This window comes from Toxotes jaculatrix, chromosome 2 (genome assembly GCF_017976425.1).
Source record: "Toxotes jaculatrix isolate fToxJac2 chromosome 2, fToxJac2.pri, whole genome shotgun sequence".
Classification (NCBI taxonomy): Eukaryota; Metazoa; Chordata; class Actinopteri; family Toxotidae; genus Toxotes; species Toxotes jaculatrix.
In genome coordinates, this window is record NC_054395.1 from 10,314,622 (window position 1) to 10,342,468 (window position 27,847).

At 41.6% G+C, this 27,847-nt stretch overlaps 1 protein-coding gene across 1 annotated transcript; it reads right to left on the reverse strand.

Annotated features, from left to right (window-relative positions):
- Positions 1-887: 887 nt before the first annotated feature.
- On the reverse strand, positions 888-27,847 carry spen (spen family transcriptional repressor). The gene is made up of 15 exons (XM_041063965.1): positions 27,461-27,847; positions 24,404-24,724; positions 16,617-17,231; positions 13,830-13,987; positions 13,399-13,599; positions 13,160-13,311; positions 12,925-13,050; positions 12,659-12,772; positions 12,457-12,570; positions 12,264-12,364; positions 4,301-12,137; positions 3,806-4,150; positions 3,515-3,709; positions 3,122-3,280; positions 888-2,998 (listed from the first exon to the last, which is right to left on the reverse strand). The coding sequence occupies exons 1-15, from the start codon at positions 27,541-27,543 to the stop codon at positions 2,867-2,869; spliced, it is 10,653 nt and encodes a 3,550-aa protein (XP_040919899.1). The 5' UTR covers positions 27,544-27,847; the 3' UTR covers positions 888-2,866.

Here is a 27,847-nt window from a genome sequence, read left to right on the forward strand (position 1 = left end):
ATAGCCGTTTCGATACTGTTCTTAAAACTGAACCACAAAAATAGTTCTGTGATTTGTCACTGGCATTCATGTTTTGTCATTTCATGTGTTTTTGATACAATGCCAGAGCGTGTGGCTAGATAATGCTAACTGTGCACAACTGTTGTGCCTTTAGGCAGTATAACGCTTATAGATGCCAGTTCTCATCATTTATACATAATAATAATATGAGGAGAGGGATGAGCAGAGCATGCGTCCTCAGTATGCATTATGGTACAGATACAGTGAGCAGGCCTATGTGTAGAGACATGTTTATTAATACATGATTCCCCACAATTCCCTCTGTGGCAGACCAGACTTAAAGAAAGGTCTTGCTGGTTGCAAACAAAAACACTACAAGTCAAAGAAATACATGATTCTTAGTTGCTTAGAGGTATTTTTAAGGTCTAAGCAAAACCTGCTTCTGAAGGTTGCATTTCCCTTTGACACATAAAACATTAAAAGATGTATAGAAAACTACTAACTTTGTGCCTGGCAATACAAAGTCATATAAAGTTGGGGCCAGCATTTCATACAAACAAACCACTTTACCTCTGGTAAGCTGATTCTGCTAAACTGTGTCAGGGCCATGTAGTTTAGTGAAATACTGACATCTTCTGACTGCAGAGGGGACTGCAGCACTGACTGTGATGAGCAATGACATACGTATCAGGTAAAGTATTTTCACTATTTCAACTGCTGCAACTCTCGGAAAGTGTTGCAACATGTTGTAGAAAACAGCTGCTGTGGATTGTAGATTGTAAATTGCAACAAGTGCTTTTTTAACCCAACCACCAAGATCCCAGACAGATATTTCCCCACAAGCCTGCGTCAACATAATTTCAGATTCTAAAGAAAAAACACAAAACCAGAGTGACTGACCATTTAATGATCTTCAGAAGTAAGTTAAACAACCATTTATTTTACAGTTTAAAATGTCCTCATGGAGGAACAGCAAAATACACTCAAAATGAAGATTGATCAAAAGACAGTTTTCATATTAATCACCGTTTTAAGTTTTGTTTTTTGTATTTTCTTCTCATTTGTTTTATCAAAAATTATAAGTGCCTTCAACATAACCATGAGAGTATTCAGCTTGCAGTCATAGAAATATTTACACCACAAAACTGACAAGCATGGTTTTACTTTCAGCATCGGTTTCACACACCTCATCTCCCGTCTCTTTCAGACTGCTTTGTTTTGTTGCACAAAACAAAAATAAGGACCCTGAAGAAAGACAATTATAAAGGGGAAAAATACACAAGAGCACAGATTAAGGACAGTAGTATTTACAGCTTGGCTCAAGGAGACAGTTAAGGGAAGGGATGGAGACAGATGATCAACACATCCATTAGCGGCATGATGTCAAGTTCAAGTCACATTCTTTGCCTTTATGATTTTACTTTACCCTTTAAGATTTGAAAATAAAGCATGCTATAGCAAATCTGCCATGAAGTCAGGGCTTGAAAGACCTCAGGATGCAGAGAATGATTTCCAGACAGCAGGGGGCAGTAGAGGACCACATCACGGAGGAGGAATATAGGAATACAAACAGAAAAGGCAACTCCTACAATACAATGGTTCCTTCAAAATGAGGATACAATTTCAAAATGTAAAAGCACTGTAGTAACAGAGTTGGGCTGATGAACAATACCAAAAAAAAAAAAACAAACAACAAAGAAAAAAAAACAGGAATCATGTCTGCCCTCTGAGTGGCAAAATACAAAGTCACATATGAAAATAGGTTCTGATCAAATTTTGTTTTAGATACATTGTGTGTGGTGAGCGTTTGCAAAAGACATTTTGGCACAGAATCAATTTAAAAAATATTTTTTTTGTGAATATCACTCCTGGATCCTGTACAGATCCTTCCCACCATCCCCCGTCATGCCCTTGCCCTAAGAAAGAAAGAAAGAAAAAGAAAGAAAAAGACAGACAAAAAGAAAACATTTGATGAACTGTCTTGTAAAATAATTCACTTGGTCTCTCCACATTGCTTCAGTCTTTAAATATTTATAATATTTACAGTTTCACAATAGTCCACAATACCCTTAGGCTTAAAGAAGATGCAAACAAAAATAAACAAATTAAATATTCTTTATATAGTCCCCCTGTTGAGGCATTGAGTGTAAACTGTACAACTCCAAACGTCCCCTCATGCGTTCCTGGGGCAGGGAACACTTCGGGATGGAGAGTTGAGTCCAGAAATGAAGTAGAAGTTGGCTGATGGTAAAGGACTGAAAGCAGAATGACTGATCAGGCTGAAATGATTCGTGATCATTTTCCAGGCAATGATTTTTCTTTTATCTTGCGCAAGCATGGCTGATTGCGAGACTAATTCCATAACATGTATCATATTATTATGCTCAAATCTGTACAGGGTTCACAATTTTTTTCCTTAACATAGTGCAATGACTTCTCACATAGTTTGTTTTTAAAAAAAGAAAAAAGAAAAAAAACACAATCACTTTTATGAAGGTAAAAAATATCCCATTGGAAGGTCTCAATCCATAGCTTTATGAATGCTATGAATTAGAAAAGGCTATGCACAACATTTCCAAAAATGGCAAAAATGAAATGAGTAATCAAAAATGATCATCAAAAATCCCCGTTAGACCCTTCATATCCTCTCCGTGAAGGTACAGTTTTTGGAATACAATGTCATTGGGTGACTTAAGGACTCGGTGAAGTGAAGGAGAAAAAGTGAGTGCATGCTAAATTAGATTTTTTTTTTAAAAAGTCAAACTCATAAAAATATGAGGCAATTCCAGTTTACAAAACTGGACGAGTCCAAAAGGGCTGGTGTTGGCTTTGTTCAGGAAAAAAAACAAAAACAAAATGGAGGTAATTAAACAGAGGCAATGACAATCATGAGGTGAGGGGAAATGCTGGAGATGCTGTTGAGAAGATCTGGTGCCAGGCGAGAAAGGTGGCTCTCCGAGAATTCACACGGCGGGAAAATCTGCACCACGTAAGCTGGCTGTGAATCCAAAGATGAAAACAAAATGATGATTAAGAGAATAACTTCCTCGTGATACAGAATTTCATTATGAGACAAAGGTAAACCTAAAAAAAGTAGAGCAGAAAAAGCTTGACAACAGACCTGATTAGAGCCTGGGTTGGGCACATTGATGATTCCAGCTGCCTGTTTGGCTTGCAGGTAGGTGATGAAGCCACTTTTCAAGGCTTGGGTTTGACCAAGGACATCTTCCTGGTCTCGACCACAGGGTAGAGCCAGCAGCAAACAGTAGTCATTCTCCACCTGCCATGAGTGATAAGCGTTTATCATACATGTAAACATAAAACACACCCCATATCATACATGTAGACATAAAACACACCCCATAAATGCATCCTTTTTCTAATGTGTTTATCAAGTTGTTGGGTAGAATCCATATAATCAAGTCTTTGATAGATATTGATTAGTCTCATTAAATGTGTGATATGAAATTTTTTTAACATGCTGCTCAGATTTAATAAAAACCAACACACTCACAGTCATTCTGCGTGCCACACTGTCCAGCTGGGAAGCCTCAAGCCTCATTCTCTGAACAATACGGAGAAGAGGACCTCCCTCTGGGGGCGGCAGAGAGCGCTGGGCCAGCATGGTGTTGCCAGAAACAAAATGCAACTGGACAGCAGCCTGGTCGTTCTTCAGTGCCAACAGGCCTTGCCATACAATAGGATATTTCTGTACATAGAAAACAGAAACAGTTTTTAAACTTATTATTCTTTGTTATTGTCTTGAAATGTGTGAAGACACTGTCGGTCCGTCTGTCTTTCTTACCGTCAAAAGCTGCACCATGTCAATAGAACGGTGTCCCGTATGTTCCAGCTTAGCATCAGGCCGTGGCTGCAATGAACTTGATGGGGGCATTGCTGGCGGAGGGGTTGGCACGAAGGCTGGAGGGCCTTTCTGTAGGGATAGATCTGACTTGTGAGTAAGACTCATGGGGGACGTCATGGGAGACTGGTATGAGGGTGAGACTGTATCCCCTGGTATCCGGGAAATGTGTGAAGGGTCAGTAGAGGTAGCATGGCGAAGATGGGAACTCTCAGGCTTGGAATCACTTCCTCCCCCATGTGACTGAGACATTTTACCCCTGTGAACCAGGTCAGGCTCCGGGGGGACCTGGTGAAGAAAATAAATACCAAATTAATAGAGCTATACATGTTTTATGAATATGATCTAAAACTTTGAAATGTAATTATATATGCTGCATAATAAAGATACTAAACTATTTGAGCAAAATTATAAGATTATAAAAGAATATCAAGTGACCTGTGAAGATGTAATGCCTTGGTTTGCCAGGCTGTGTCCCGATGAAGGATGTCCAGGAAACTGAGATGGGAAGCCCCGCATGTCCCGATATACTGGAAAGGAGCCTGCACCTCCTGGATGCATCAGCTGAACCCCATGAGTGTGAGGAGAAACCATGACAGGACTAGATGCATGGACTCCCCGGATTCTACTTTCGCTGGAGGGGGGATGTATCAGCTTTCCTTCTAGTGGTTTGAGAGATTCTTTTGCAGAAAGTTCGATGGTCTTCCCCACTATAGGACTCTTTGAAGGCCCAGAGATGCTGCTTGAAGACGTTGTTCCAGCCTCTGAGGTGCGTGACTGTCTTGCCTCTACAACGGCCTGCTCTCCCAGTTGCTGGTGCATGAGGATGCGCTGGTGCATGTCTCTGTACTGGTCCATGCGTATGCTTGGGTGGAGCCCTCTGTGATCACTGTGAATCATCATTACATCTGACTGGAGCTGGGGCACTGATGGTCTACTAAGGGCTTGGTTAAAGTGTCTGGGGTCTTCCTCAGTTACACTGCTGCTGCCACCACCTGATACTGACCCCTGGGGACTTGAATGAGACTGCAGTACCATATCTCGGATGACATTAGGCTGTGGCGTGTTTGAGCGCTGAGGTGGTCCTGGGTGGGGAGAGGACAGGGAGTCACTTCGCCTTCCATAGTTTATTCCAGACATTGGTGGGGTGTTCATCCTCGCTTCATGAGCCATTGACTGGGTGACACTGTGAGGTTGAATTATGACAGAGGACTGCTCTGAGTGTGGGTGATGCATACTAGAATGATATGTAGATATTGGTGACATCCCGTGACCAAGAACAACAGAAGTTCCAATGGGAGAACCACTCGGAGGACAGGCTTTGACAAAGTGTGAAGGTGAGTGAACAGCTGTTCGTGGAGACTGGGGTTCTTGCTTGAGGTGTATAGCCGGCCGATCAGTTGGGATGCCGGGGCTGGGGCTCATGCGGGTTCCAGACAGCGATGGGTGATGTGGACTCATGACTGGGCTGAGGTTAGACTGCGGAACAGCTTTGCTAATGTCCATCTTTTTGGATAGAGGTTCTGTCCCCAGTCCTCTCTTGCCATGCTGCTGCTGTATCACAGCTTGGTTGTACATCAAGACTTGAGGAGAACTAACTGGCTGTTGGAACATCTTCACCACGCCACCCTGGGATGCTGTGTGATATGGAGCTTCAGATTTGTCACATCCAAGACTCTCCTGCTTGGTACTGGAAATGACAGGTTGAGAATTATAGGACTGGCCACTCAAGAGGACGCCTGTGTGCCCATAAGCTGTAGGAGTTGGGGCTACTTTTGGGATAGGCGACTGGGATGATGTGATGAGTGGCTCTTGTTTTATCTGAGATTTGGACACAGATTGCTGAAACTCTATATCACCAGCACTGGCTTGAGGGATTTGACTAATCTTGGCTCTCATCCTGTGAGGCCCTTCAGTTTTCTGACCAGAGTAACTCAGAACGACAACACCCTCTGATGTATTGACCCTTAGGCCTGGACTGGAGCCTGTGCTGTAGGGAGTGGGCTCAACAACAGAACGCCCTCTAGTCCCATCTTCTACTATATCCATGCCATGGTAGCGATTATTCTCATTGGAGTTTGATCGAAATTTTGGCTTGGGAACAGACAAGCCAATGCTTCTGTTGCTTAAGGAAATTCGTGGAGTTTCCTCTGTATCATAAGGCATTGGAATTCGACTTATTACTGAGGTAGCAGGAGAAATTACTGTATGCTGGGTTTTCTCTCCACAGTTCTGATGGGACTCTGTAAGCGGAGATGGTTTGTGGTGTACGGGCTGGATGGAAAAAGGCGGTCTCTCTTCAGGATGTAACTGTCTTGAACCGATTGTGTCAGAACGATTTTCATTCTCTGACATCCGTGAAGGATCTGACAGTGCAGATGTCACCATAGTGGTAGGTATAGAATTGCTGTTTGATGCAGACACATATTTGGGTTCCATTAAAATTTTTCTTAGGGTACTAGAACTAGGGTCAATATCTGAAGCCTTGGTGTCAGGGGGGATTGGGGGATTTGCTGAAGGGGTTCCAAGTGCAGTCGATGCTGGTGCAGAGGGAGTTACCACTGTGACGTGACAAGATGGTGCAACATAGATTCTACTTTCTTCAGATCTCTGAGGCCAGTCAGGCGAAAGTGGCATTTTGGCTGGACGAAGCACGGGTACATTGAACTGGGATACAGCCTGTGGGCGAGTAGGAGCAGGGGCAAGAACAGGGGTAGATGGTTCTGCTGCTTGGGGATGCTTTTTACAACTAGAAATGTTGCTTGTCCCTGAATGGAAGGCAGATTCTTTGGGTACAGGCTGTTCAACCTCAGGCTGTTCTGCCTCTTTGGGCGTGTCAACAGTTATAGCGCTTGTAACGTCACGTCTACAAGTTGCAACAGCAGTGACCACAGAGGCTGCTGCAGATGCCCCTGCTGTGACAGTGACTGCTTTTGGATTAATTGTTTCTGGGTCTTCTGGGATTGACTCAGGTAACTTGACTGGAGAGGACTCTTGATGTGAAACCTCTTCAACAGTATCCCCTTTCTTGTTAGCTGCACCTTTACGACTTCTTGACTTCTTTGGGGTTTTTGCTCTAACTTTGCCTGTTTTCTTAGGCGTTTCAAGTAGAGGGGTATCTTCAGTGGCCTTAGGCTCTGTCATTGACCCCTTTGCGTTGGGTGTTGGAGGACCATCATCTGAGTCAGCGGCAAGAATATTGTTTATCACCATGTGTGTTTCAGGTTCCATAATTTCATTGGAGGAAGGGGATATCAAAGAGTCAGGGGTAGGAACAAGAGTAGTGTAAGTTGGAGTCGTGGTGAACCCATCTGCATCTGCACATGTTTCTTCAGCTGTAATGGAATCAATAGCGGCTGCAAGTTCAGTTTCACTTGCAGGATTTGCTCGCTTTTCCTCCTCAACCTCAGCTTCTGGTTCCACTATGACAGGAGGCAAGATGGTAGGTTGCCCTGATGGCGGTTCCTTATATGGCCGCGGAGGCTGCTCAACTGTAAGTTTGGCTATATTTTCAACTGCCTGCTCCAATTCCATCTGCCGTGCCAAGAGAGCAGCTGGATCAGCAGGAAGTTCAGGTTCTGATGGAGTGTCTTCCTTCTCCTGTATACCATGCTCTTTTGATTCTTTTGGAAACCCTATCACCTTTGTTTCCTCATTCTCTTGTACTACTGTCTTGGTTTTTGTAACAGCAGGAGCTTCAAATGACTCATGCTCATCGTCCTCTGAACGAAGTAAACCTTTCACATCATCAACGCTTACGCGGATCTCAAGATTTTTTAGGCTGTGTGATTGATCTTCAGTTACCTTAATATTTCTTTTCAACCTTGGTGTTTTCATTTTAACACACTTTTCAAGCTGCCTTCTCTCAGAGGGACTGGTGTCTGTCTTTTCACCATCAGTAGATTTCTTTCCGCCACAATCTTTTAAATCTTTTTCCTTTCTGTGAACTGGAGGTATTGCATTTTCCGTTCTTTCTGCTAACTTCATAAACAGGTCTGAATCAGCTTTCGGCTTCATCTCTGAGTCATCATGACTTGCCAGATCAGGTTGTTCAGTTAACACTGTAGTGCTGGCGGACTGTTTGTCTATTCTACTTCCTTTCTTGTTTACTGGAGCAGATGAAGTTAGATGTGTTTGTTGCACTTTCTGTGTGCGGGGTGATCGCCATCCCTCAGAAGATTTCACAACCTCTGTAGTACTTGAGGTCTCTTTAACTTCTGCGTCCTCTTCCGTCATTTTCTGCTGATCCCCTTTTACTGGTGATGCATCGTCGCCTCGTTTGACCCCTCTCTTAGGTGGACGTCCACGCCTAGTATTTGTAGAAGGAATCTGAACATCTTGCTGTATTGGTTCTTTATCTGCACCACGTTTGCGCATGGAGCGTGATGACTCAACTACCTCTTTGCCAGCTTGGTCATCTTCATGTAGCGTTGCGTAGACTGACCTCACGTTCCTGCGACGTGTCCTTCCATGGATCAAACTTGATTCAAGATTTTGTTCAGAATCTGATGCATGAATTGGTGACTTGGATGTGGTTTTAGACTCAAATGATGCTTTTGGTGCATCAGCGCGAGGAGATGAGGCCCTTTTGAGTTTCTCTCTGTCAATCCGTTCACTCTTTCGTGTTGCAGGTTTCTCAGTGGCAACATTTTGGGAAGGCTGTGAGGTACGCAGTACAGATGGTGGTTTTGCCCTTTTACTCTTGGGCTGTCTGCGGTTTGGTAATGGTTTTATTTCAACCTCTAGCTCTGGCATACATGCCTCACTATCTGTCTCAGTCTTCTGAGATTCCTCAAAGTGTTTTGTTTCTTCATTTTCTATTTTAGGCTCTGTCTCAATTTCGGATTTTTCTTCAATCTTTGGATAGTCGGAGAAAGCAAATTCTGCTGTCTCTCTTTCAAACCCACTTAGCGAACCACCAGGAGTGGGAGGCTTATCTTCCACAAGAGGATTGTGATGTTCCACTGCCAAATTATTACCAATTTTCACTTTGGGTTCATTTGGCTCTACTTTTGTTTCCATTTCATTTTCTGGTTCTGAAAGCACAAGTGGAGGGGTAATGGTTAGCTTAGGAGCAACTGATTTGAAGTCTTCCATGGGAAGTGAATGGGGTGGAGACACCTCAAGAACCGGCTCCACTTTTTCTTCTTTGACAATTGAGACAGGTTGATCTGAGGATGGAGTTAAAACTTCTTTCTTTTCTGGTGACATTTCTTTAGGGGAAGGAACAAATGGTGAAACAGACAATGTTACTGGTGGGCTGGCTGATTTTTCATCGACCTTCAGCACTGGCTCAGATTCCTTATCAGACAGCACAGAATCAAAACTCTGCTCTTCATCTCTTTTAATCTCTGCCACTATTGAATCATTTTCAGTATCAGGTGGGGGATGGTCCTTGTCTTTTTGTTGCTGAAGCTCCAAAAACCGACTATGGAAAAGCACTATGGGCTCTTGCGGGATGTCACCTCCCCCAGATTCAGGCTGTGACTCACTAGAACCTGGCTTACCAAAAGACCTACCAATTCCAGCTTCTAAATCTTGGTCTTTACGTTCAAGATGCTGCAAGCGCCGGGAATCCTGTTCAAAGATTGAGCTGTGCAGGAAGCGAGAGGCAAACAGTTCCTGGCGCTCTTGGTCCTGTGGCTTAAGCTCCTCTTTCTTATTGTGCAGCTTTTCCTCAGAGTCAGTACGAATCTTCTTCTTTTTCATATACCAAGAAGGAATAGGTCGAGGTTCTAGCTCTACCTTGTCCTTATCTGAACAGCTGTGGGAGGTTGGAAAGCGTGAGGGAAGAAAGGACCAGTTATCTTCCCTGGAGGAATACAGCGTCTTGGCTCTTTCAAGGAGTGCTTTTGTATCAGGAGTTATAGTTTTATCTAATGCAAAAGAATAAAACTTGTTCTTTTCCAAGGAGCCTGAAAGTTTCAGATCTGTCATCCTCTCATCACGTTCCCTGAGGATATAAGACAAGGAGCTATTGGACTTGGGAGAGATGTGTTTGTTTTCTGCTTCGTCATCCGAATCAGACTGCACTTCACCAGGTTCTAAATCCTGGCCAAGACGTTTACGTATACTTTCACGTTTTGCAATATCACTTGGGAAAGTCATTTCCATTCTAAGTGAATCAGACTTGATCCTTCTTTCCCAACGTTGCATCAACTCTTCATCACATCCAAGCAAGGTTGTCTTTAGTTTTGGGAGCTCAGTGTCAGAAGACTGAAAATGCCTGGCTGTCAAGCCCAAGCTGTTTTTTATTGACTCTGTGTGTGAAAATTTATCATCTGTTGTTGGAGAGGATTTTCTTTCTTTGTTACTAACTGACACAGACACAGTTTCATCTTCCTCATTTGCAGAAAAGTGACCACTTCCTATTGAGGATGTCATACTTTGATAAATGGCCTCATTGAACTTTTGTGAACTCGCAAAATTGCGTTCACTTTTTGCAGTGACTATTTCAAAGTCAAAATTCTCCAACTTCTTTCGTTTACATGAAGAAAAGTCATCATTGGCCATATCCTGAATTGGTTTTCCAACTTCATGCATGGCATAATCCTTTTCAAAGTCACGAGTCTCATTACTTTGTGGGATTTCAAACTTGACTAACTTATCAGGATCGCCAACCTTTGGTCGAAGCCATCGACTTTGTTCAATTTGTTTTGTGCAAACAGTAGCCTGGTCAATGTGCACAAAGTGTTCATCTCCGTCACCAGAGTCTCTACACTTCCCTCTCCCTTGTTCGTTTTCAAACAAAAGCTGTTTCTGTTGTTCTTTTAATTCATCCAAATCTAGACTGCCGTCATCAGACATCTTTGTGAGACTGGAGCTGTTTTCACTTTTTGAGCCCTCTAAGTCCATTTTCAGGTAGGTAGAATCTAACTGATCTGTAGAATCTTCAGGTAGCTCCCCTAGCCGTGAATGCCGCTCCAAAGAAAGCCCTACAGAGTTGCTTTCACACTCTTGTCCATCTTTAGGACTGTTAACTGAGACCATCCGGACACATTTATCCTTGTGGTGCTCCTTTTTATGCATCCCTTTTATCAAAAGGTTCTTATCCAAATCTGTCTCCTTAGCATTATTCCATAGTTTATGAAGTCCAGGCCTGCCAAGGTCCTCCTCGCTGGTTCTCTTTTGTCGATCAGTTTTCCCAGAGTCTTCAAAGCGCCTTTTTCTTGCAGCTAAACGGTCAATGTCCACAGAAACACTGCTGTCAAATCCCATTTCAGATTTTCCATGTTTTTTGGATTTGATTTTAGCATCCTTGTCAATAACCTCCACTAAACTGTGCATATTTTTGTCCCTGTGCACCTTTCCATGCTTAGAGACGTCACCTTTCAAAGGCTCTGAGCGGAACGGAGGACTCCTCTGGTCAGCTGAAGGTGATGCCAATCTAGGACTGTCACTTCCACCTCTCTGTGTCTGTTTTTCTTGGACAGCGTGACCAATCAATTTTCCTTCTTTTTCTTTTACACGTGTTAACTGCACAACACAAGGCAGAAGATCTAACCTTCCTTTGCTTGAGCTTTCTTTCAGAATTTTACTGTTTTTACTTCGAAGAACAGAGTCAGGGCTAACTTCTCTTTCAAGCTCTGGTTCCGTCTCACATGCTTGGATAATAGGTGATGCAACTTTGAGCTTCTTAAGCCTCTGTTTCTCACTTTTGTCCTTGTCCCCTCGATCCTTGCACCCAGCCCGCTTCTCCTTTTCAGCCAAATTCCCTCTTTCAACTTCGAAAATTCGATCCTTCTCAAGTTTGTCAGTTTTATTATACCTTTCAGAGCGTGCTTTTTCAAGTTTTTCAAATCTGGGTGGAGAGATCGAACTGCAGCTTCCGCTTCTGTCAGAAGATCGACAACAAATACGGCGGTCTGAGTCACTTGGTATCCGCTCAGAGAGTGAAGGAGATGCAGTGGGGCTTGCAGGACGGCGAGTGGCAATGTGAGATGGGCTCTGGCTACGCTCAATGGTCCTCCTCCCATGATCACGTCCACGATCTGTTTCAAAACGTTCCCTCTCTCTTTCACGTTCCCGCTGCAAATAGCTGTATTTGCGAATGTCCTGCTCATAAGGGTCAGCTCTGTATTCCCGATACTCCCGGGGGTCTTCAAAGTATTGTGGATCATAGTAGTCTCCCTGATATGGGTCCCATTCGGTGTAGAACTCTCGACTTCTGGCAGGGTATTTACGACGAGGATCTTCAGTATATGTTCCTGGTGTTCGTACGTTTTCATAATATTGTCTTTCTGCTTGAAACTCATATTGAGTTCGTCGATCATCCCTGCCAAGAAATAAACCAAAAGAGCAAGCTATAATTTCCTCATGCTTTGGAACCAATAATTGTAGTTTTAATATTAAGGTGTATTCAAGAAAAAATATTATTATTCCTTAAGCAATCTACACAAACCTTCTTTCAGAGAGAATGTCATAAAAGTCTCGAATATCCTGGCCAGATGCTTGCATTGAACGATAGAAAGCCATCTGACTTTCCTGATTGGCAAAGTCCACCTAAAAAACAAAAAACAATGACAAGTTGCGCTTTTTAGAGAACACACAATATTACAGAGCTCAATTTCAGAGCAAAGCTATGTTTTACTTGCCTTGATTTTACTGCCCCCTATTTTCCAACCCTTTGTGTCTTTGACAGCAGCTTGTGCATATTCAATGTTGTTATACAGGATAAGGGCCATTCCTTTCATTCTGTCAAATACAACCTGCAGGAGAAAGAGGAAAACAGGGTCACAAGGTGCCAAAAAATAAACAATGGGCAACTAAGGGGCATGGGTGGATAAGCAGACTTACCTTGACAACATGTCCATAGCGGCAGAAATGACGAGTAAGAAACTGCTCAGTTGTATTTGACGCTAACCCATCCAACCAAACACACGTTGTAGGCATGCTCTTTCCAAAGCCCAGCTGAAAAAGGAAAATTAAAGTGTCAGATGGCAATTATTTTATTTTATTTTAAGTGTGCTCATAAATAATACTGAGTATGGCAGCAAAAGACAAGAATGTGGAAGCAATGTAAACACAAGATTTAAAAATGTTATTAATATGACGATTCTCACCTTTAGTCTGTTGTTACCAAGATACTCGCCATCCATCTTCTTTATGGCCTTGCAGACACTGGCAATGTCGCAGTATTGTAGAAAGGCATACTGTGGGGCTCCATTCACCTTCTTGATGTCAATATCCTTTGGAGATAAAAGAAAAAAGAAATATTGCGTCAGTAAGCGTGGTAATCTGAAACTGTGCAGTACAGTAGTCATTGCATGTGGCCTGATTCTCTTCACATTAACCTACCACTATTTCTCCAAAGCGTTGAAAGATGTTAAGCAGGTCATGGTAAGTGGTGGTCTTCTCCAGGTTGCCAATGAATAATGTCCGCGTGGCCTTTGGATGAAACTCGTCTATCCTCTCATCCAAGGGCCGAAACTCGTTCTCACTTTCTGTCTCTGAAACATAAATTCTCATAGTAACCTCCTTCGTGTTTTACCAATCATCATGTTTTTGCTGCAACACAGTTTATGATCAGAACTTACCGGGGCCATTCCAGGCTGTAACGTCAATTTGCATGCCAAAAAAAAGCTTCCCCTTTGATGCACTAAGTGCTTTCTCTTGGTCCTCCTGCTGGCGGAAAAATACAAGCCCGTAGCGTTCCTCTGAAGCTCCGTGGATTTGTACAGATGTGACCTTTCCATGTTTCTTAAATTCATGGAACAAACCATCCTTCAGGCTCGTATCTGTAAATACACCAAATATGTTTTATTAAGTATGTTCACTGAAAAAGTAATAAACTACTGGTAATGATTTTTACTAAAAAAAAAATATCTATCTATCTATATCTATATCTATATCTATATCTATATATATATATATATATATATATATATACACACACACAATGCATCACTATTTCAACATTTAAAGAAGCTCTTTGTGCTTGCATACTGCAAGAACACCTTTAACTAACCTGTAGAGCGCACAGGAAGATTTTGGACCTTGATGCCGAAGCTTTTACGTGGTTCATCCTTGTCAAGGGAGGATAAGGGAAGTGCTGAGGGCGCAGGAACTGCAGCAGACTGCACTGAACGTGCCGGGGAGTCATCACTTGAACTACTGCTAGAATCACTGTGGCAAAAGAAGAAGATGAAAAAAAAAAACTGTGAGAAGTGCAACATCATCTAATTGTTTATATATATATATATATATATAAGATAATAAATTGATGTGATATAATAAGTGTATTTTGAACAAATTTGGTATTTTGTAGTGTTGTGCAGCAAGTGCTACATATTCTGCCTCTGAGAACCTCTCACAGATTGAATAATATGTGCTAATAGGTACATTTCAGTACACAGTCAAGAACAGCAGCCAAAGTGTGGTTTTGGTAAATACCGACTCAAAAAAGGTGACAAAATGTGTGGTTGTTCTGGCCAGACGAGAAAAATAACAGAGGATTAGTCTACTTACTGTACTAAACGGGCAATATTATGCACACATTTTAGATTATATGCATTTATAGTGGTGCATTTGCATAAAAGCTGATGCAATCCACTGTGAATGAGTCTTTCTACTGTTTAAAAACTGAAACATCTCTCAGCTGTAGAGGAGAAAAACACCCCCTTTCTCCACCCCAATTCATATTTATATGGTGCATCTTACTATCAAAAAGATGGATTTGTCAGTGGAAAATTCACGACTGCCTCCTGCACCTTTTTTTTCTCAAACCATTCCCATGCCTATCTCAGCTTTCTAGGCCCTCTGCTGTTTGTTTCCTTCTCACTTTCTCCTCCTGTGCTCAGACACTCCCGGAAGTGCTGCTGACAGGAGCCTGGCCTGTGGGAGTGGGCAGGCAGCCAGCACTGGCCAGAAATTTCCAGTTCCAACTGGATCTCACGGAGGGGGGGAGCCATTACCCATACAGAGAGGTAGGCAGTGAGAAAAATATACCAGCCGTCTCCTGAATTTCCCCCATAGCACTACCTCATCAAGCCACATGTGTCGCTACATGTCGATCAGAGCTGTGGACTCTGTCCAAAGGTGACGCCGTTAAACAAAAAATAAACAAATGGACACGGGTGAGGTGAATTCACACAGTGGAGCAAGTTCCATGGGCAGAAATGCTTATGTTTTTAAAACTGCAGACCTCACTTGCATTTCATTATTCTTACCACTTGTTATTTATATATGACTTATACAGTAACTCTTCAACAACAACCCAAATAAATGAATAAAAAGAAATACATTTTCAAGAGCTTCAGCACAAACATCATCACAAAAAAAATTCAACACTCAGCAACACTCAGGGTTCCACAAAAAAAAAAAAAAAAAGCTAATCTGACATTTCAAAGTTAAAACAGAGGTGAGACCAGATTGACTGGCATGAAAAAACAAATTAACAAAAAAACTTGACAGCCAGTGTTTGTGTTGATGGATATCTGGTTGTAACACTAGAATTAAAACACGCTCACAGCGTGCCAGGACAACATCTTAATTACATATATCCAGAATAATTATGGTAATAGTTGTGGCTATTGTAGGTAAGTGATTCTACCAAAGGTTAGGGTGTGTGAGACCTGACTAGCTACCTGTAACTGAGAGTATTTAGAGTGTTTAGATTTATTCCTAAAACCCTTTTAACGTAAAAACATGAAAACATCTGGTGTTGTCATCCTTTAAGGTAGCGCCTTTGCCCGTATGTGGATTGCGTTAACTTCTCAAATTTTATGGGGATAACCAACAACAAAAAAAGATATGCAAACATTAATTGTACCTGTCATGGGGTGTTTTAATATTTTTTATAACATGCAGAAACTTGCATGCAATGTGTGCCACCTGCAGGGTGGAGCATAGAGGTATGTTCAAATGTTGAAAACAGAAGAAGCAAGCCTGTTATTGCACCAGCTACATTGAAGGTGAACTTTTGCAATATGCAACGCATTTGTTTTGTTTTAAACCGCCACAAGGTATTATGTCAATTCCATTAACCACCCTTGAATAAAGGAAATGATACAGTATCCAGTGAAGAACCAGACATAATGGTACAGTAGTAGGAGTTGTGATATCTGGAAACGGTGTTACAGAGATGTTGTGCAACAGATTGTTCTTAATGGGAGTCCCCAATAACTAATGCCAGAAATCAAATTTACACCCAAGACTTGTTGGCAAAACTGGTTTACAGATGCCGATTTCAACAGAGCCAGTGTGGGGGAAATTGCGTAGTGTTTAAAAACGACTGTGTTATACAAAATGAAGTAATTTTCCCATATAGAAATCGATTTGGATCCTCAGGTCCACATTTTAGAAAGTCACCAGAAAGCCACAGAGCCACACTCAGATGGTCTGTTAGTTGTTCCATTATGGGTTCAGTGACATTTTTACATGGTTTTCTTGTTTTGCAAAATCCTGAGTGGTCCACATGAACACATTTGAGCAAATACCTCAGAGAAATGCACTTACACCATACATTAAACCCGTTTAGCCTTATTACAAATAAATTTCCCCCCTGTGCCACCAGTGTGACCTGGACTCGGATAAGCAGGAGAAAATGGTGGCCAGGTGGCATTTTTAATCTTCTGAATTGGTCCAGTGAACTTAAACATGTACTGTTTAATTATGTAAAATACTGTTTACAGTCATTTGAAGCAGCATTCAGTGTGTTGCATTCAAAATGTTTACTCTGTCCAGTTCTCATTAGAGCCTGGGATGCACAAAGCAAAACAACAATGCACAAGGGCACAAGATTAGCTTCACTCACCTGCCACTCGTACTGCTGCTGGTACTGCTGACTGAGTCTGAACTGGAGGAGCGACTGCGAGAGCCTGATCCACTGTGGGAGCGTGGAGGACGTGTAGCTTGACTCGCCAGTCTCTGAGGAGAGGGATTTCGCGAATGCGTTGAGTGCGGAGACCGACTACGACTGTGACGGTATGACCGCTCCCCGCGGCGACCCCTGTCCTCCCGGTAAAGGTCCCTGTGAACCACACTGGCCAAAGTAAAGGGTTCCCTGGTACGAGACTCGTAGCGAGGCTCTGGTGTCTCAAAGCGACAGGGGCTCCTGCTGTGGGACCGGTAGAAGCCGACCCCGCCGGATGTAGATCCTCCGCTGCCTCCCGCCGTGGCCCCTGCTGAACCACTTGTTCCTGTGTTGCCAGCAACAGAGCTAACAATAGTCCCACCGACTCCTGACGACACTGTTGTACCGCTTCCACTGGAGGTACCAGACCCACTCCCCGCTGTGCTTAGAGTCCTCTCTCTTGCATCACGATAATAGTCCGTTTCATAGTGCCGCTGGCGGTCGAAACTGCTACCAGGACGCTCATGATGTCCGTAGGCACTGTGATCATATGCCCGCTCCCGACTTTCAGCAGTCCTAACAAACAGGAACAGAGAACAACAGCACGTTACACTTACATTCAAGTTTACATTCATGTTTAAGAAAGCTGCTAGAATAAGACAGTAGACAAACTAAATTATCAGGTGTCTCTGGTGGGGTTGTCTTAATTCGAGACATGGGGGGATGGGGCACTAAAGGTTTTTGAGAAGGGTGGTTTTTAAGCATCTAAAAAGAGAATTATTTATCAGCCTGCAAAATGAACTGCAAGGGGATTTAAATGATTGACTGTTTGAGGCAACTGAGCATCAAGCTTTGCACGTTTTCTCAGCATAACTGTTTATGACTTGGAAATTAAACATGTCAGATTCTTCTGCCACCACACCAACGAGAACACAGGTAGAAATGTATGAAATACGAAAACTGATCAACTTTGAGGAATACATTCCCTAAACTGAAGGAAAAAAATGAAATTCTCTTTTAAATGGTTGACCATGAAACTTTACATTAGATGGTAACCTACCCTCTAATATTCTGATAACGTCCTGATGAGGTCCTAATAAAACAAACCTATGAAAAAACCCTAACCCTAATGCATGTGTTTTCATTCAAGCATCAAAGAAATATTTGACTAGTTTATCCTATTGTAAAATGCAGCACACTTTATTGAAAATACAATCAACACAGATCAACAAGAAGACATGTTTAACAAAAGGCATGCTTTCAGTGTTTAATAGGATAGAAATCTGCAGCTTACTTCAAAGTTTAACTGCAGGATATACCAGGCTTGCACAAAGATTACATATAATGAGAAGGAATTAAGTGAGAGATTATGACTTTATAGACTGTCAAGTCATTCTGGTCTTGTAACATCTGGTAACTATCACAAAAGCCACTTTTTGAGGCGTTTTATCATCCATCTGAGAGGCTTTGTTGAAGGCATTTGGAGGTGACTTATGACAAGCCTTTTGTTTATGATGTTACACAATTTGACACCACTTGTTCTCCTGAAAAAAAAAAGAGCTCTTCAAAGCAGCTTTTATGAAGATGCACGGTAGAAACAGGGCAAATAAGGACATCCTGTTCAGACCTGTAGACCCTCTGTCTGAATAAAGCAATCAGAATTTAATTTGGTAATACGACTGCTGTGTCATTACAGCAGTCGTATTACCAAACTCCCCATAATGAGCGGGACAGGACAGCAATTACCACTGTTTGAAATCAGATCAAATTATAATCAGCAAATTAGCAATGATGTTCCAACACAGGGCAGAATATGTTTTAATAAAACAACAGTTACAAACCCTCATTACAGTGGTAATTAAAATAAGGGGCTGTGTTTTTATTCTTTGTCCAGTTCAGACAAGAAGAGGATGGAAAAATTCAAGACTGATTTTAACAGCTAACAAACCTCAACTGTCAAAATGGTTAAAAATAAATAAATAAAAAAATAAAATCAATTTTTTAATAATTTACTGCAAAGGAAATCAGTATAACATTATACCTGTAACACATTTGAGATTATGTATCTGTATATATGCTGGTATATATCTGCAATCTTGGATGATTTTACTATGTGACTTGTAACTAAGACTGAACAGGATAAGTAATATGAATGTTCCTATTTAGTCAGAGAAATCAAAGCTTTCCAATCAAACCAGAAATGATGTAACGTGGTTGAGAAAACCAATCGATGTGCACAGCGTCTTGCTGGACTGGAGCTCTGATGCTCATATCATCTAACTGTGACATTCTTGGTTTGAGTCTGGGATGGGACAAAGGTCCCACATTCCTGGTAATGGAATCTTTTCAGGTCCTCATTACCTCCATCTCCCACCCTCAAATATTTTCTGCAAATGTTCACTGTTTGCTATCCCATTAAGACAAGAATGATTCAAAGAATGTCTTAAAGAAAGAGAATTTCATTTCCAAACTGTGATCTAAGTTTCAATTAAATGTCTGTCTCCTTTCAGGTTGATAATGATCATATCAAGTATGAGAAAAGGTCTGAAATCTATTAAAAAATAAACCCAGTTGCTTCCTTGGGGAGGATTCACAATTCTCCCTTGCTGGTAATCAGTAAAGGAATTCCAAATCTTTTGGATCTTTTATTGATTTAGACCATCAGGGATGTTTTGACTACATCTGTGTAAAGATGTGTCTATCTGAATTCTGCTTTCTTGTTGGCTTTCATCCTGCTAAACTGTCTACGCCAACAAAGATCTGTAAGTACAAATCAAAGACATCTGCGACAAGGAGAAACTTCTGAAACAGTTTATCTCATTAAAGAGAAGTTGGCAGCAGCTTTTGGTTAGTATTTTCTTAATAATCGTGCAAATGAGGTCACAATGCGTTTTGTTTTGAATCTTAACCAAGTGTCTGTAATTAGTTCCTTCAGGCACACATTGCACATTTTTTATAGGCTCCCTTTTGCAACATTTTTATTTTTATTATTTTCCAGCTTTCTTGTGTTTTACAAGTTTGAAAGATGCGTAATGTGGTGTTTCCTCAAGAAATTATCTGTGTTGTTTTGGCTGTAGGAATTTATAAACCAGTTGATGGAAAAACTGGTCCTCATATAAAAGCTACAACTAAAAAACCTTTCAATGTTTTCGTCTTGGGGTGATTCAAAGATCTCAAACATCAGAGAATTTCCATAGACAAAACAGGGACTGCCAAGAGCTGCCTGCATTTCAATCTGAGCTTTAGAAACCAACATGGGTTATACCAGGTGCTGACAAGACAGCTGCTGCTATTTCTCTGACCATATATGACACAAGCCTCTTCCTCTGCATCACTGATGCCCTGTGATGTCCTGAAAGGCCATCTGGTGAATGGCCAGTGGGAGGAGCTTCTTAAATTGCCCAGCCTGACCTTTACACCTGACAAAGAACAATTTTACCTATATTCACACTCACATGTTACTGCTAGTCTTGACAGGGCCTTAATAGACTGCACAATCCCCAAGCTCAAGCCTCCGTATCAAATTATAAACCCTTTAGCCCTTCCCAACCAAAAAACTGTATTTCTATACTTTTATTTTTATTTTTTAACCATACAAAATTTTACACCAAATGACAATTACTGACTGGATTTAAGGGACTGCAAGATTAGTCATTGTGCAATTATTTGACACTAAGCTTTGTCAAAACTCAACCAAACTGGAAATATTCATTAATGTAAGAGGATGAGATGTGTAATCTATAGACACTAACATTATTTTAGGTAAGAAATGGAAGTCTTTCATGAAGTCTATATGTCAAAGTCTTTTGCTGTGAAGCACAAGAACAAAAGGCTGCATGGGATGCACATATTCTCATGCATGTTAAGATAAACTGTCTATGAGACTGGCACTATGTCTGTATTTCACTGCACAATACATAAAGTACAGCAGGTCAGGGGCAAATTCTGTTCTAGCTTATTTGATTTAATCATCCATATGCAGGATTCATGAATAACATCTATGGCATAACGACGTCTGCTGTGAAATTGATGGATTACCTTGACCCCTACATGCTCTCAAAAATGCAAATTTGGTGGCGCAGGCTCACTGCTCAATAGATAGCCTTCAATTTCACTTCAATTTCACTTCACACAAAACAGCTTCTACATTATTCATGGAGCTTAAAAATAATTCAGTTAGACTTTTTTTGGCAGAATTTCCATCAGTGTTTGATTATTAGTCTGCTCTGGTGCATGCCAAGCACATCAACTGTTTTGGGATTACGTGAACAGCATAATTATAAGGATGCATTCCAGCAGCATGCTAAAAAGGCTTCTTATGTGGAGGCTCAGTCATGTGGGAGCAATACATGTGTTTTAATTTAATTCGAAAATTTCCAAAAGTGTTATAAGCAGTTTATTGTTAAATATCCTTCTGCCATGCAAACTAACAGTTTAGCTGTGCAGCTGTGGAGCATCCGGTTGTCCTTGCAGGGTAAAGCAAAAACCATGGAGCTCGGGTTTGGCAATATGAATAAATCCTTCTATCACCGTGCACGTCATTTACTCCATATTACTGAAATAGACTGGGATATAGAACTTTTTCTGTAAACTCACGAGAAAAATTTGTAATGTGAAATGTCTTTTTGGTTAATCCAGTAAATTAAATACCTGGCAAATCAAGATAATCCATCAAACTGATCCAATAAACTATAAACCCAGTGCTGCCATTCATCAATCCTACTCACTGACATTGCCTGCAATAGTCTAATACAACCAGAAATAAAGTATAAACAGTTTATACTTTATCATTTTATTGGCCAACCCTAAAAGGAGCTGTGACATCCTGAGTGTGAATCCAGTCAGAGACGGATGTTATACATCTCTCTAAATTCATGTTTGCTGTCACTAACAATGATAAACTCACTAAAAAGAGCGAAATGTTACAAAAAATAATATTAAATGTGTTATATTTCTTTCACAGTTCAAGGCTGAGAATCAGGTTTTGAGTCTGCACCATGTGACAGGTTTTACAGTGTTTATGTGCCACTATCCTCCAATAAAAAAAATCAAAGCAGCGGAAAAAACAGCATCTGCAAAGCTGGAACAAAAGACACAAGGGCAAGAACTAATGATTACTGTCGTTATTGACGAATATACAGATTTTCTTTTTTAATTAATAAATCAGTAATTTAGTCTGAAAATTGTATTTAACCTAAAATGATATAAAAACAGAAACGCATAAAATTCTCATGTTTGTCATTTTTGCTTGATAAGACCAATATTTGATTCTGTCTGAAAAATACATGCTGCATTAATTTATTTATCAATTTAATTTTTATCTTTGAAATTTTGCCCTTTATTTTTCTATTTTGTCATTTTTTTTACTTATTCTAAATCACTATTAATGCACATTAATCTTTTAGCACATCCTCTAGAGTGTGCTGCCCCATTTTTCACTACACATATGCATATTGCAAATATGAGTATATGACAAATTTTGAATCTTTATGTTTGCTTCCACAGTCCAATCTTTGTGTTATATTAAGACGGTACAACATTTTTTTGCTTTCATCACTCATCGACAGCTGCAATATGGATCTATTCATCGTAAGGAGAACAGGGAATAGGAGCTGAAGGTGGGGTCAGGTGAGAGGAAGAGAAAGGAAAACAATACAAGGTAAGGTACAGATTTCTGTATTTAGACACACAGGCAGTAATAATAGTAGTTTATGTACCAGCTACTTCGGTTAGTGGGGAAAATGGAGAGAGACAGGGGTTCAAACTAGGGGGTTAGAGAGGACAGCTAAAATACACAGGGCAGGATATACCAACCTTTTGAGAGAGTGGTAACTTGACCTATAATTCCAAATACAATCTAGGGAGACAGAACTTTGTGAGCAGAAAAAAATGGGCAAAAATGTTGAATGTTGAGTGGAGGGGGGAAAAAAACGAAGCAAAATTGTTCACAACAGAAAACGTAATCCTCATCTTCAGGACAGGGGACTTCGTGTGCATAGATGAGATGGAGTGTCCGTTTTAATTCAAATGACAAAAACAAACTTGGTCTTGTACGGATCCAGGTTAGGTTTTGTATGCTGGAAAATGTCTGTTTGAGTCCATATATCCATCCAAACATGCACAGGGAAAAAAATAAATCTGTGTTGCACTTGAGTCCAGTGAAATAAATGCATGATATCCAGGAGTCCATCTTGCAATGCACTGCACTGTTGATTCCCCAACAGCAATGATGGAAGTAATGTTTAAAAAAAATAAATAAATAAATTACGTTTTGCATCTTCATCTGTGAAGTCCTGCACATTCCAGTTCGGTCACACTGTGCACAGCAGTAAAGTTGTCAAAATCCTTTGATAGAAGAAGGGAAAAACGCCCATTAGAGATTAGGAAGATGTCTTTTAACGGTAATCCATATTTTTATTCATGGTGGCACTGTATTCATTCCCATGGTGGAGAAGATTCAGTTTTGAAGCTTGTAGATGTTCATGTCTGTTGTCTATCCATGATCTCCTTTACAAGGAGCAGAGTCCAAACCTGGGATAAGTCAATGAAAATATGCAGTTCATGGGTGCAACTTTGTTCTCTGATTCTGTATGTGATTGTATCCAAGGTTTAGTTATAGCTCCACATTCAGGAAGGAAGAGATAATCCACAGACATGAGATGAGGTTATCTCCAACAGTAAGGATGGAATAACTTTTCCAGTCACAATTTCCAGCATTCTTCTTTGAATTGTATGATCCAAACATAGTCCTTCTTGGTCCTCAGCAAATCTGTGGGTCTCAGTTGTTGAAAAATAAAAATAATCTCCACAAAAAATAATGTAGGGAAAAAAAAGTCATTTGCTCACTTGTTTCTGTGGTCTCTACTGACTTGGATCACCAGCAGAGGTCTCCCAGCACTCAAACTGTAATGCCCTGATCTCTGAGACATAATCCCAAATAAAAAACAAAAAACAAAAAAAAAACAAAAACAAAAAAAAACAAAGCACCAAGAAAGCAACCCATACCTTTAGCATGATAGCATATCCTTTAGGTGTCTGGCCAGGGTTAATCCAACAGTTGGGAATAAATATCCTGTGTAGGTTATCCACATGACTCCAGCCCACGAGGGAAGTGCACACCTCAGTGACGTGTGCACGATAATTGAAAACCAAATTAGACTAATCCAAACAATGGTGTCTTATACATATAATGTGTGCTCTTGGTTGTTTTGTTGTTTTGGAAAAAAAGGGTGACATTAATCCATCGAGCAGGGCATGTAACTCCAGATTAGGGGAATCCCAGGGATGGCCGTTGGACCACTCTCTCTTTTTCTCTCTCTCCCTCTCTCTCTCTCTCTCCAGCAATCTCCAATAATCCTGGGAAATTTTACGATATCCAATCTTTGCCCCGTATTTTCCGCAAATGATATATCCACCTCACAGAGATGTTAAAGCTCACAAAGATAATCCCCAACAGCCATTTAAACTATTGACTATTCATTTAAGTGACAGATACACATGTGTACAAAAACGCTCTCATTTACGGAATATCTCGGTGTCTACCTGTACGTATTAATCCAGGAGCACTGGCCACGCTCTGCGGACTTTAGAGGGAATCCCTATAAGATTTAATTCTTGATCATGAACTTGTTTTCTCCTCTTTAACCCCCAGACAAGTAAATGAACAGATGGTGGAAAGATGCTTGGAGGTAAGGTGTTTACCAGAAACCACGGTTCCCCCTGCCTTCAGAGAAACTTTGTCCACTTACCCGTCTAGTCTGCGTTCATAGCGTCCATCTCTGCTGTGGAGCGACGTGGGGGGCCCATACACGGCCCCCCCTGCCGCCCTTGTGAACCCTGATACATCCCGGCCACGAGAGCCTAAGGACAGACTATCGTCCAGCCCCCTCGCGGCACTAGGAATTGTGCCTGGTTCATTGTAATCAGTGCGCAGGTCTCTGTCCCCCATCTTGTTGATAGCATTGTGAGCCTTCTGAGCACTTTTAATGTCCACAAAATCCACAAAGGCTGCGACTCCACCTTCTGAACCCCGCTTGGGCAGGACTTTGACACTCTCCACACGTCCATATCTAAAGAAAGCAAACAAAAAACAAAGTGATCACCAGGTTTTCAACTGCATCTGTATTTATACATTTCCAAACAGAGTGTTCCGTTTCAATTTTTAATGAAAATCCTGCAATTTCTCAAACTGCATAGCAATGAATTCAGTTATGTTAGTGCGTGTGTGAGAGAGAGAGAGAGAGAGAGACTGGGGAGGGGCTAAAGGTAAGGTGGCTTTGCTTTGCTCCTATTTTCTGATCTGTGGTACTTTCATACAGGGCAACAGTAACCCAGCAACTGATCTTCAAACCTCAGCACACTGATGGTAATAAATGCATATATTCTCCAATATTAGCATGTTCTGTAGGAGGAGGATGCTTTCATAAGCTTTTAGCTCATGGACAGCACACACATGTCTGGGCAGCATTTGGACAGAGGTGATGTTTTCCTGATTTGCTGTGCTTTTTTTTTAATGCATTATGCAAGTCTATATAGCTTTTTCAGTTCCACTATAAGAAAAGCACATTTGGTGCAAATTTAGAAATGTAACATCAGTCCCCACCTCCGAGTCTGAAATATAACTGATAAAGATACAACAAGTTTTTAGCAGATATATGTGATGGCAACAATTCCACTGTTTCCTTGATAAGCTCGTAAAACACAAAATAGCTCGCTAAGTGATGGCTGAATTGACTGATGGGAAGCCTATTACACAAAAGTCCAGTCTAGGATTACAAAGCCTGCTATCATCTTTATGGGCTGAGTATTTTCCCCCCTCCCAAGAATCTTTCGGGAGTGTATTTTCGCTGTCCGACAGAGACAGTAGGGTGCCCATAAATTTATTGGCATGCCAGTTCCCAACATTGAATAGCCTTCGACGCCATTTTAGAAAAGCTGTTCACACTGCTTACTCATTCTGCCGTCCCCCATCTTCAATGACTTCTATCACACATTGGACTGTCATGCACCTGCATACTCTGACTACCTCTGGGTTAACGCTGGAGCTGAGACAGCATGCTAAAAAGGACTGGCCGGCACAGTTTCCCCTCCGCTATTGCAATAACATGCTGTCAGTCACCCACCCCTCCACCCCCATACATAATGTTACGCACATCATAGCACGGGCTAATGTAAATAAAACTACATATAGGAAGCCCATTATTGTGCGTTGTGCAAGGCTTCATGGATAAGACACGGACCATATTTGTAGCCGAGCCCCTGAATCCGTCTACTGTAAATAATAAGACGAAGAGAGAGCAAACATCAAATTATTATCATCAGTTTTTATATTTTACGCTGTCGTATTTTGGGGGTATGCTGTGGGACAAATGAGCCTTTCGGTTAGTTTTGTTAATCAGAGGTGTATGATTTATGCTGGTAATTTAGCGGCTTTCGCCCGATATGGCGACGCCTACACGGTAAGAAAAAAAAAAGCAACGTTGCTCATATAGGTAGACTATGATGTTTTTCAGCAGTCTGGTCTCCAGCACATATGGACGGAGAGGCGGGCTGCTATTTCCTTGACAGCCGAGAAGAGAGGGACGAGAGCGCGCAGACAATCGTGATAGCCCCACACACACACATATACACACACACACACATTCACGCACAAAAAAAATCATATTAACATTTCCCTCCGTCTCAGGAAGACAACAAAGAACTGAAAGCCCATAAATGGTATGTGTGTCTGCTCTGCCCCAGTAGCCCAAACAAAACAAAAAGAACAAATGGAGCTCAACGGGGATATGATCATTAAAACATCGATCATGTTGTCTGATTTCCCTTAAATCGGAGAAGGCTTGTGCAAGTCAGCGGCTGGGGGAAGCAGCGGCGGTCACAATGTGGCAGAGCACCATTTTCTGTGTTCATACGCGCACAAAGTAAACACCAGTAGCCTACTACGGCGTTACAATGTTGCACATCAGTTAGCACACAGCACCGTGTTCAATCACAGCCAGCTTGCAACAATGTTGCAGCGTGGATGGCGGCGTGATGTCGCGTCACGTACCTTTGAGGTTTCGCCGACTTGTGTTGGATTAATTAAAAAATAATAACGATAATAAATCCCACTGTTGCAACAACTACGGTGCACTCTGACGGACACGTACATGGTGTGCAAATTAACCACAGGCTACTTTGTGCACACGGTTGGTTGGAGGTAGTGACCTGACCAAACTCGCAGACAGACAAGTGAAACACCGGGTCCCCGATTTGCTCAGGAACCAGAATCACACGGCGATAGATTTCATGCTGTCTGCCAAAGATGCATGCTGTTAAATGCTTGCACGGTGTTAGCAGCTCGCCAGGTAGGCTGAAGTTTGTTTACACTGTGTGCTGTTAGCTGTAGGAAGAAAAAAAAAAAACGTTTTCTTTACGCTCACCAGGTGAAAAGGTAGGGTGTTTAAAAGTCAAATAGTTACCTGGTGAGAATGTACAGCCACACTACATGAAATGACAGGTAAAGTTATCACCTAAACCAGGCTACAAGTTAGTAATCGTTTCAAAATGGCAAAACCATATGTCTAGCTAGCTGGGTGGTTGAAGCGTGCTGGCCGTTTTCTTTTTTATCTCAGCTCAAATGCAGCACAGTGTTATTGCTCATGGAGGGCTGACAGCACAGTTGCCAAATGGGACTTTGCTACGGGGGGAACCTCCTGCTTCATCCCGACTTCACTAAAATGTGACACAACAGAGAGAGAGATGCTGGCGGTGCACTCGTCGTTACATTACAAAACACACGTCGCTCACTTGGCGTTTCTACTCACCGCTTGAAGTGCTCAATGATTTTCTCTTCTCGTACATTTTCGGGTAAATTTCCCACCCATAAATGTCTGGTTTCCCGGACCATACTGTGTGCTCCTGCTCCCCGATCATACAGATGAGTTTGCTATGTCAGTTTCTTCCCATGCAAAACAGAAAAGGATTGCAAAATAAACGCCGGAAGAAAAAAAAGAAATACTCGGCGCAAATCATTGACTGGTCGTTGTGACCCAATGTAAACCATTAGGTTGGATCCCCGCACGCTGTTTGATACTCTTCACTGTTAAAGCGCGATCTTGCACCTCATGAACGCGCTCCGGACTGTTCCCGTGACTAGGCGCGTCCCTGACACCATGCGACCTTTGGATGGCGAAAGAAAGCATGTAGCTTCC